This window comes from Lactuca serriola, chromosome 5, assembly GCF_051521515.1.
Source record: "Lactuca serriola cultivar US96UC23 chromosome 5, Lser_US96UC23_V15, whole genome shotgun sequence".
Taxonomy (NCBI): Eukaryota; Viridiplantae; Streptophyta; class Magnoliopsida; order Asterales; family Asteraceae; genus Lactuca; species Lactuca serriola.
In genome coordinates, this window is record NC_136412.1 from 37,541,646 (window position 1) to 37,553,137 (window position 11,492).

The 11,492-nt window shown below is 32.1% G+C and overlaps 2 protein-coding genes and 1 long non-coding RNA gene across 3 annotated transcripts; all 3 read left to right on the forward strand.

Annotated features, from left to right (window-relative positions):
- The first annotated feature begins 1,645 nt into the window (after positions 1 to 1,645).
- Positions 1,646 to 2,462, forward strand: LOC145049639 (uncharacterized). Its single transcript, XR_013683301.1, has 3 exons — positions 1,646 to 1,756; positions 1,838 to 1,897; positions 2,072 to 2,462. It is a non-coding gene; the product is annotated as an uncharacterized LOC145049639 (long non-coding RNA).
- A 2,201-nt stretch (positions 2,463 to 4,663) lies between these two features.
- On the forward strand, positions 4,664 to 6,693 carry LOC145049434 (uncharacterized). The gene is made up of 4 exons (XM_078997844.1): positions 4,664 to 5,253; positions 5,364 to 5,472; positions 5,550 to 5,745; positions 5,840 to 6,693. The coding sequence occupies exons 1-4, from the start codon at positions 4,664 to 4,666 to the stop codon at positions 6,691 to 6,693; spliced, it is 1,749 nt and encodes a 582-aa protein (XP_078853970.1).
- A 336-nt stretch (positions 6,694 to 7,029) lies between these two features.
- On the forward strand, positions 7,030 to 8,955 carry LOC145049435 (uncharacterized). Its single transcript, XM_078997845.1, has 3 exons — positions 7,030 to 7,518; positions 7,613 to 8,749; positions 8,932 to 8,955. Exons 1-3 carry the CDS (start codon positions 7,030 to 7,032, stop codon positions 8,953 to 8,955), a joined length of 1,650 nt encoding a protein of 549 aa, XP_078853971.1.
- The last annotated feature ends 2,537 nt before the right edge of the window (positions 8,956 to 11,492 follow it).

The window sequence follows — 11,492 nt, forward strand, 5'->3', positions numbered from 1 at the left end:
TATTAGTCCACTTGTTTACGAGCCCTTTAGCTTTTAGCTCATAAGGGTTTTGTCTAGCTAGTATTTTTATTCGCTTTATTCTTTGTAATCTTTATGATTTTCATTGAGAACCCTTGTAATTTCTCTTTATCATAATCATATGGCAATGTTATCACTCAAGCTTTTAACTTTAAGTTTATATATATATATATATATATATATATATATATATATATATATATATATATATATATATATATATATATATATATATATATATTAGAAGCTTTTATGCCAATTTACCAAATACTTCTACATAAATAAAATTTATAACTACTAGCTATCAACTAGTGAATTTTAGCTATCGTCAACCAGTTTATCAAAAACATCCTGTTAATAACTATTTAAATTTTTTGATCTAAAATTATTTATATTGAGTTTTTCTTTTTGAAACGTCAAACTATTCACAAGAAGCCTCAACATAAGATTTTTATGGCGACCCTATGTCCAAGCTCTTTCACAGGGCAAACATAACCCCAGATGATTTTTAGAGAAAACTTTCTACACAGAAACATAATTATATAAGAGATAAATTTAACATGTTCAAAAATTTTAACTACCTTAATCCAAGTGTGTATCGATGCATCAATCCCTTGACATCACTTGCATAGCTTTTGACTTTTACATATTGTCGGCGAGGTTTTTTGTCTTTGTCTTTTTTTTAGTTAGCCATATGACATCATCCTTATCCCGACTTCATTAGCTTCGGTAGGTCTTGTATGAATGAAACATAATTACACACTAAAAACCTATAAGATATTGTAGTCGTTTTCAATTTTGTATCTTCTAGTTAGTTTTCTTAACAATCTCTTTAAAACATTCAAGTTATATAATAATAATTAATAAACTGATCATATGGTATGTGGTGTGTTAGTTGTGTGTCTGTAAAATTGTTATCATATAACATTTGGACAAATTCGTAAAAAAAAAACATAAACGACGTTGTATATTTTCTCTAAAACTAAGTTTAAAAAAACAAAAATGAGATTTAATATATATATATATATATATATATATATATATATATATATATATATATATATATATATATATGTCTAATTCGTTAAAATAATTGAAGGAGCTAATATTATAAGAAAACGAAAACCAAGTTCTCAAAAATAATTAAACTTGCGAGTGAAATTGTAAGAAAAAAAAAATGAAAGAGATTTGATTTGAACACCAACCTTATTAGGTCCTTTACATTAAAATATCTCAAATAACTATAGAATAATATTAATAAAATAATGTTTATCAATATGAATGTTGAAAATTATATGAGGTATATAATTACATATAGAAAAACAATTTTTAAATTTAAATTCAACAAGTAATTTGGTTTTAGCTTGTAATTTCGTTGTAACAACTTATTGGCAGAATTTCAATTTTTTATCCAAAACCGAAAGACCACATTTATTCTATCAAATATATTATACACATATATTAAATCATAACAGTCTCGAAACAGTAAACTTCTAGACTTTACATTATCACCACGTCAGTTTGGACAAAAATATTATTTAAACCTTCTACTTTAACAAAATCTTAATATCTTATTCCACAAAAAACAATGAATATCAGTTTCTCAATTCATACAACCCTTTCTGTGGTCGTTTATATCTCTCAGGGGCTTCACATCCAAAAAAGAGGAATACGATCTCATCCAACAAGAAAGGAATTCGATTCCACCAAAAATCAACAACCAGTGTGAGAAATTTCGGTATGTGATTCGTTCTTTCAATTTCATTAGGATTGATTCATTTGCTCGGTTCTTTAATTCACGTTCTTTCAATTTCCTTAGATTTTTGGTTCAATTGCTCGGTTTCCATCGACGAATCAAAATTCGATTTCTGAAATTTCGGTATGTGTTCTTTCTTTCAATTTCATTAGGATTTCCATTCAATTGCTCGGATCTTTGAATCACATAATAACTTTTTTTTGTTTGATTGATCCTCTTTCTGATCCTTTTGTGTTTTTGATTAATGTCTTTGACGGATTGGGTTTAACAATTTACGATTTCCATCCACAAATCAAGATTTGATTTCTCCACAGAAATCCATTGACAAATCAAAATCGATTTCTGTCAAAAACTACCGTCAATTACTGCCACCAAACATCAACAACCTGTGTGAGAAGTTTCGGTATGTGGTTCGTTCATTCAATTTTCTTAGGATTTTGGTTTAATTAATCCTCTTTCTAACCTTATGTCTTTTTGAGTGATGTCTCCGAATTTCTGTGTGACTATCCACATCCCGTCCAAGAATTGGGAGATACAAACGACCACAGAAAGGGTTGTATGAATTGAGAAACTGATATTCGTTGTTTTTTGTGGAATAAGATATTAAGATTTTGTTAAAGTAGAATGTTTAAATAGTATTTTTGTCCAAACTAACGTGGTGACAATGTAAAGTCTAGAAGTTTACTGTTTCGAGACATGTTATGATTTAATATATGTATATAACATAGGCATTACTACATATTGCTATTATTGAAAATAATGAATTCACTTATTTTGTAAAAAAAAAAAATTTGCTTACAAGGTCAAAAACGGAAAATGTATAATCATTAAACAATACAACAATACGTCCATGGCTTCGGTCTCCAGGAACAACGAGTGAGAATTTGATTATTCGAATGATTTCACGGTGAGTGTTAAAAGAGGATGATTGTTTAGTTTTAACATCCCACCACCTAATGTTACCTGACCTGTCTCCCATCACCTGACAAGGGTATTTTTGTCATTTAACACAAACAACTGGAATTAAAATAGTTTCACCGTCTTTCTTAGGTATATGGTGAGATGAAATCCACTTTAGTCTGTAAAGTAATAAAAGTAAATTAGAATGAGATATACATAATAAATTAAATGAAAAAAAGATAAATTGGATAATGAGTTTTTTTTTTGGAAAGAAAATACTTGAAGTCTCGGATCCTTCGCCCTTGAACTTCAAACACCCCAAGGGCACCATTTACAAGTGCTAATGCAAAAGTCTAAAAACTCTTCTTGACCTTCATCTGCATTAGAAGTTACTTTTGACTTTTGAGCAATGAAACTTTATGATAATTAAACTTTGCTGAGAAGAAAAGAAAGTAGGATGTTATGAATTATAATAAACAATAAAACACATACATCAAAGTGTGTTTTGCTGGGGCAGAAGTCTCACATTTAACCATAATAAAAATGTTATTACTATTATACTATACTCACTAGAGTCTATTTCGGGGAGGAGCAGAAGTGTCATATTGCTTAGATGCTGTAGTTTGTGTTTGTCTTCGAACAGTAGGAAGAGTCCACTCCAATATTATAAATGGAAGAGCCAAAGACCTAAGCTGCAAAAAAAGAAAATATTATTTGAAAAAGAAAATATTCAAAAAGAAAATTAAACAATTAACAAAAAGGAATAATGCCCTTAACCATTTGCAAATGCTAAGAAAATTTACCAAATAGGTTTTCTATCACAAATTTTTTAATACCTTTTAAACTATTTAACTAAAACATAAATCATACAAATTAGTAAAATTATGAAAGAAAATTATAAGTAAAAGGTATGTTTGTCATAACATTCTATAGTAGCCATAACCATTACTCAAAAATAAAAGTACGAAGCTATAATATACAATATATATAGTATATTGCTATTTTGTAGATTCTTCTTTCAAGTTCATTCAAACTACTAATAATTTCTAAAAAATACAGCATACCTCTAACAATCATTTTACATTAATGTATTTTTAAATTTTAGACAATTTAGCATGCATTTTCTGCAATGACAATAATGCCACTAACTTTTTTTTTTTAAACCGATCCTTTATTGATCCATACTGAGCTCCATTACCAGATCTTTTTTCACTTCATAAATAATAAATCATTATTATCAACTTTTTTTAAATAAATAAATAATTATATAGTTATCAAACTTACATGGTAACTTCAATAAGCCAAATACTATATGCTCCAATAATACACAAAACCAGATAATCATTTTTATCAGTTCTTACAGGCAACCAATCAAGTTCCAACACTAGAGTTCCAAGACACTAAGGTTGTAGTAATGAGAAAGCTAATGGATCTGGTGAATCCTGTAAAAAAAATAACAAAAAATTACTCCAATAGCCTATTAGTCTCTTCTAAATGTCTATTAAAAATTACTCCAACAATTGGTTACTAATCAAATAGTTAGTTTCAAAAATAATTTTTTTGAATCTAAATTTGCATTCATTTACATATAAAGTATGTTAAGCGTCGATAAATTTTGCGTTTCCATTTCAGTAAAGCCTTTTCAAATGCCTTCAAAATGGCGACATGTGGCTTCTGCTTCGTATACAATAGTCCCCCGTCAATCACGTTGTTCACGCAGGAGTTCACTTTTAGTGGAGATACCAACATTACCTTTTTATTATGATTGTGGAAATTGTACTTGTGTATGTGAGTATTGTGGGGGCTTATTTTTGGTATCATGAGAGAGTATTGTATTTATCCAGAGCCAATCATCCACAATATACAAAATGTTGTAAGTCGAGTAATGTAGTTCTTCCCTACCCTCTTCGTCCGCCTGATGTGCTTATGCAATTCTACGAAGATGATCACTTCATGCGTAACATAAGAGCATATAATTCCATGTTCTCTATGACGTCTTTTGGTGCAAACGAAGACGAATCAATCAACAAAGGTCGAGCACCATATGTGTTTAAGGTAAGTGGTCAGATTTACCATTGGATAGGCTCCTTTTATCCTCAAGACATTCATCAACCCCGTTTTGTCCAATTGTACATGTGTGATACTGAAAATGAGGTGGCAAATAGACTTCATTCTTTTCATAATGGGGAAGTACTTTTGTCTACAGAAGTTGTCGAATCCTTAAGTCATATGTTACGCACACATAATGAGTATGTTCGTACATTTAAGACTCCGAAAGAAAAAGCTCAGTCAATGAATTTAGATTCATATGGTGTACGTTTATTTAATGTTGTACCTGACAGAAGATATGGGCCACCGGCCCCTGGTACTTTAGGCTGTATTGTTTGTGGTGATGATGTTACTGGCGCTGTCTATGACATTGTTGTCTATTCAAAGTTTGGGTCACCTCGGTGTGTCAGTAAGCTTCATCCGACTTACATGCCTTTGCAGTATCCATTACTGTTCCCGTACGGTGAAGAAGGATGGTCTCCTGGATTGCATCTACGTATTAACTCTGACAGAAGATTAACAAATAATATGTATTACAGTTATCAAATTCATGATCGACACACATACTCTCTTATTTTACGTGCAAGCCGTCTTTTCCACCAATATTTAGTAGATACATATACTTGCATTGAAAATCTAGGCTTGCATTTATTGAACACCATCAGCAACAATTACGTATAAAGTACATCAGCGGTGTTTACGATGCTTTGTCCAGAGGTGATTCAGACAGTCATGTCATTGGAAAGCATGTATTTCTACCTGCAACTTTCATTGGGGGCCTAGGTATATGTATAAACACTACCAAGACGCCCTTGCCATATGCAAGGTTCATGGTAAGCCACAATATTTCATCACTTTCACTTGCAATGTTAAATGGCCTGAGTATAGAAGATATATGGATGCTATTGGTCAACGTGATACTCAAAACAGACCAGATATCATTGCACATATATTTAAAATCAAAGTTCATGCTTTCATTAACTTCCTAAAAGAGGACAGAACTTTTGGAGATGTTAGTGCATGTAAGTTTTTCTTCTCTTATTTCATTCTTCCTATTTATTGCCTTCTATTCCATTATGTCTTATATAACATCATTATGAAATATTCTATTCACAGATCTTTACACAATTGAATTCCAAAAAAGGGGATTACCAGATTGCCATACATTATTATGGGTAACATCACCCTATAAAATTCAAGAAGGTGCAGATATTGATAAATACATAACCGATGAACTTCCTGATCCGATACTTGAACCAACACTATATAGGACTGTTACTACATGCATGCTACATGGTCCTTGTGGTTCACTAAATATTGGTGCCCCCTGTATGGTAGATGATAGATGTAAGAAAGGATTTCCAAAACCGTTCAACACATTAACAACTTTTGATGAAAATGGTTATGTGCATTATAAAAGACGTGTTGGATCGTATCATGTCCTACAAAGTGGGATTAGAACTGATAACGACTATGTAGTACCATACAATAAACGTTTATGTAGTCGATTTGATGCTCACATCAATGTCGAATATTGTGGTTGGAATATGATGATTAAGTACTTATTTAAGTACATATCAAAGGGGGTTGATTGCGTTCGTTTCACTCTTCAAACATCAGAAGCATATACTCCTACTACTTCCTCTACCATACCTGTCGCTGTAAATGAAATCAAGCAGTTTCTTGATGGTCGTTATATATGTCCACACGAAGCAGCATGGCACATCCTCAATTTCCCCATTCATGAACGAGATCCACCTGTACAAGTCTTAGCCATCCATTTGGAGGGGATGCAACCTACTATTTTTAAAGAAAACAGTCAATTAAGCTCTCTAATTGATACCCCAGGTTTTCGTGTTACCACTTTAATGGAATGGTTGCAAAATAATCAACGTGATGGTCGAGGAATTGACCTGACATACACTGGTTACCCTTCTAAATACAGCTGGGACACCAAAGATAAGAGATGAATTCATAGGACTACCACAACAAATACTACCATTGGCAGACTTGCATATGTACATCCTACAGCTAGGGAGTTATTCTATCTACGGATTTTACTATTCCATCAAAAAGGATGTAAATCATTCTATAACATTAGAACCGTTCATGAAAACACATACTCAACTTTTCGTGAAGCATGTGAAGCATTAGGGTTAACTGGTAACGATAAGGAGTGGCTAACCGCATTTGAAGAAGCATCGACTTGGGCAACCTCATCTGAACTTCGTTCTCTATTCTGTCATCTACTTTTGTATTGTGAAGTAGGAAACCCTCTTTTGTTATGGGAAAGCGCAAAACCTAAAATGGGCGATGACATAACCCGTACATTCACTTCCAATTCTACAAATACAAATGTAGTTCTATGTGTTGATACACTTGAACAACAAATACTTCTCGAAATTCAAAAGACAGTACTAGCTTCAACACCTTCCAAATTACTTGTTGACTTTGGATTGCCAATGCCATCTCCATCTCTTCTCTCCATTCTCAGAAATCGTCTTCTTCTTGAAGAGACTAATTATGATACAAATCTCTTAATTTCTCAAAATACTTCCATGGTATCACAATTGAATCTGGAACAACTCTCAATTTATAAAAGAGTTGTGGATGCTAAACGAAACAAAAAGCAATTGTTATTATTTGTATATGGATCTGGTGGTACAAGAAAAACTTTTTTATGGACAACTATACTTTCATATTTCAGATCTCAGGGAAAGATTATACTAGTTGTTGCCGCCTCAGGCATTGCATCCCTCTTGTTGCCTTCAGGTCGTACTGCTCATTCTAGATTTGTTATTCTGATTGACTTTACAGACAAGTCTTCCTGTAATATTAAAAAAAACACAACTAATAGAGCTCCTAAAAAGGACTTCTATGATCATATAGGATGAAGCTCCAATGAGTGATCGTCGTTGCTTTGAGTTTCTTGATAAATCACTAAAAGACGTCCTTGAAGATGATAACCATCTATTTGGTGGGATGTCAATGCTCCTAGGAGGTGACTTTCGACAAACTCTTCCTGTTCAACCTAAAAGTAGAAAATCACAAATAATTAGCCTAACTCAACCCAATTCGTATTTATGGTCACATTTTACAGTATTCAAATTGCATCATAATATGCGTTTATCCCAACCACTCGATTCAGATAAAGATGTTAATCGAATATCACATTTTGCTTCATGGCTTCTCGATATTGGAAATGGAAATATTGGAACACCAGACAACAATGATCCAGAAAGCACAAACATTATACAATTACCTCATTGTTTCCTTATCGAATTAGGAGACAAAGGATTAGAATCATTAATACATTTTGTATATGGCAAAGATATAATTTCCAATCCATCACCTGAAGAGTTATCTGTTAGAGCCATTATTTGTCCAAAAAATGAAACAACTGATCAAGTCAATGCTTTAATTCTATCAAAAAGTAATAGTCAAGGGGTGGTATACAACAGTTGTGATTCGATTAAGTCACAAACCCATGATAGCTTAGAATTAGATACCTTATATCCCCAAGATTATTTAAACAATCTTCAATTTTCTGGTATACCCTCACATACATTAAATTTGAAAGTTAATACCCTAGTTATGCTGATGAGGAATATCAATCAACGAGAAGGTCTTTGTAATGGAACACGTTTGATTGTTACACAATTATTACCATCTGTGATTGAAGCATCCATAATAACAGGAATATCTGTTGGGAAAAGGGTGTACATTCCAAGAATAAAATTTGTACATAATACCTCTGACCTACCTTTTATATTTATCAGAAAACAATTTCCTCTTAAAGTATATTACGCAATGACTATAAACAAAAGTCAAGGCCAATATCTTAAAAAGGTAGGTTTATACCTAACAAACTCTGTTTTCACACACAGACAACTATATGTGGCTTTGTCAAGAGCTACCTCACCAGATTCAATAAAGATTCTACTACAACAAGAAGATGCATTACCATTCAACTGTACCAGGAATGTCGTCTTTAAGGATTTGTTAGCAAGAGTTAATATGCAAGAGGTTATTACACCACATTTATATTTTCAAATCATCTGATAACTAGCTATTCTATCACCCAAAATCTCAACTTTTCTACCTGTTTTGCAATTATACTTATTATAAACATCTAATACCTAAAATATATGGTAGGAAATAACCGTCATATTTTAAAACTATTTTAACAGTGTTTTTTTTAATTGCAGAGCTATCTCCTCAAACATGGATAGAATATCAAACCTCCACTTTGTCTCACCATGAAATTCAATTGAAGTCCGTGTCTTGCGAAAATGGACACTACAATTCAGAAGGGACGAGGCATGGTTTATCGTGATTGATATATATATATATATATATATATATATATATATATATATATTTCACTCTTGTACAAAGTAATTCATATATAAAACAACCTAACACATTTATTTGACCAGGGAGATACAATCCAGCTACTTGCACAAAAGACAAATCAAGGATCCATAGAAACTTCATTACTAGTCTCTCGATGTTATCGTCTTAAGGATTATACATGCACTGAGCCAGACAAATATCAAATGGTCTTAGATCACCCAGTACACATGAATATTGGTGAAGCCTCAACAATTGAGGAAATATCAAACTGCAATGCACTCCCACTAACATGGTTCCGCTTCAGTCCAAGATCACACTTTCAAATGATAGCAGACAAAAAACTTGGAGCATCCAGGTACATTTATAACATCAACACACATCATTACTTTAATGCAAAAAAAAATTTAATAGTCTAATTTGTCACTAATATTACGCTAACCATTACATTCAGATTTCATAGGCGTACTCATCAACATGAAAGATCGCAAAAAAAAAAAAACAAGGAACCTTTCATGCTTATGACTTTAACAGATGAAAAGTAAGTACATTTTCTTCAAAACAAAAATATTACCTACTATATTTCATTTAATTATTATTAATGACAAAACCAGTTCAAGTGCAGAGGAGATTACCATACTCTTATGGAAGGAATGCATAGATTCGCCAGACAAATTCAATCGAAATGCCCTTACATCGAACTCTAACACGGTGGTACTAGCTTTCACCAATGTCAAGTCCACTATGTACAATGGTATGTAATAACAACACCCTTATTATAATACTCAATTCACAATATGCTAAAATACCATCTTACTACACAGGAAGATTAACATTGACAAGCACCAGCGCAACACACATGTACGTTAATCCCAAAATACTATAAACGGACACACTCATTACAAGGTATGTTATACTGCTTCTACCATATCTTAACCATACTTGACCAAACTATAAACTACATAATATACAACATATATTCACTAACAAGTTTCCATTAATACAGATTTGGTACCCAATTTCACTCAAAATCGTCATCAACTGTGATAAGTTCTACATTACAACGCTTAAAGAGCTCAGATTTCTCTCAAATAGTGGTAAAAGGTTTTCTTATGTCTAATACTACTATTTCATACATAAAATTCACTAACATAAATCTATAACATGTTTAAGGACAATGTATATGTTTTAAAGACCATACTATCTGATTTCACATTCAAAGATGTATGGCACTACGTTACATGTACCACATGTGGTAAATCAACACACACAAAACGTGATGGATGGTTTTGTGTTTTCCATGGGCCCATAAATGAACCAAAACTTTTGTAAGTACTCCCTCCTATGTATACCTTATATATCAATGAAAATCACACATAAAATCACTTCTCTTTTCCCAGATATAAAATCTCGGCAGTACTCATAGACAATACTGATACAACAACAGTTTTCATGTCTAACAAAGCAACATGTACTCTGCTAAATGCGACTGCACAAGAAATCATAGACGGCTTCCCCAGTCAAGATAGAAAAACCTTACCTGAACCACTCGAACATTGTAAAGGATTGACAAAGAATGTCTATGTAGAATGCACAAAACTTTCTTCCACTACAAATATTCGTTTCACAGTTACCGCAATCAGTTACATAAAAGCACCACAACCAACAATATCAAAACAAAAAACACAAACTACACCTTCAACACCAACAGAACAACAAACCACAACAACTATGGAGTCCCTCACCCCTACTAAATCACATGAAACTAGAAAACGCCTCCAAATGAAACATACAGGTAAAAACAACTTATAACAAATTATATATTGCATACACGTAATGAACATCTAACATTTCACAGATACACCAAAAAAACCACATCCCAAACAAAAAAAATATAGAAACAACGGCGAAGCAGACGAAGGAACACATGCCAAGAAGCAATGAAACTATTTGATCTTTTCATAACAAACTTACACTTAACCTAAACTCTCTTTATTATAGCTTTATGACCTTATTATAAACTACATTCAACACATTATGTATATAAACAATAATATGTAAAGATTCAATAAAACTATGTCATATTCAAACAAGAAATCCCAAACACTTGTAATCTTTTATTGTTTCTATAGATTTGTTTCATATCTAATGACATTTTCTTTTCAATTTGTAGTTTGTAGTGTGTTTATTGTCGTGTGTGTGAGAAGTGTTGTTATCTATTGAACCATTTTTGTTCATGTTGTACAAAATAGAAGTAAGTTTTACATTGCAAAAGCAATACCTTTACGACATCATTCGATTTTAAATCCATTCCAGATTTCACGTCATACACAAATTTATTTCGCGTTTTAAAGATTTGCATGGTTAACTATTTTTTCTTCAACTATATACATCTATCATAACCAACACAACTAAC

Coding starts and splice junctions, on each gene's coding strand:
- LOC145049435 (XM_078997845.1), top strand. CDS start 7,030: ATGGGCGATGACATAACCCGTACATTCACTTCCAATTCTACAAATACA. Junction 7,519..7,612: donor GTACTGCTCATTCTAGATTT/GTTATTCTGATT, acceptor ATGATCATATAG/GATGAAGCTCCAATGAGTGA. Junction 8,750..8,931: donor CAAGAGTTAATATGCAAGAG/GTTATTACACCA, acceptor TTTTAATTGCAG/AGCTATCTCCTCAAACATGG.
- LOC145049434 (XM_078997844.1), top strand. CDS start 4,664: ATGACGTCTTTTGGTGCAAACGAAGACGAATCAATCAACAAAGGTCGA. Junction 5,254..5,363: donor AGAAGATTAACAAATAATAT/GTATTACAGTTA, acceptor TTGAAAATCTAG/GCTTGCATTTATTGAACACC. Junction 5,473..5,549: donor GTCATGTCATTGGAAAGCAT/GTATTTCTACCT, acceptor GCCATATGCAAG/GTTCATGGTAAGCCACAATA.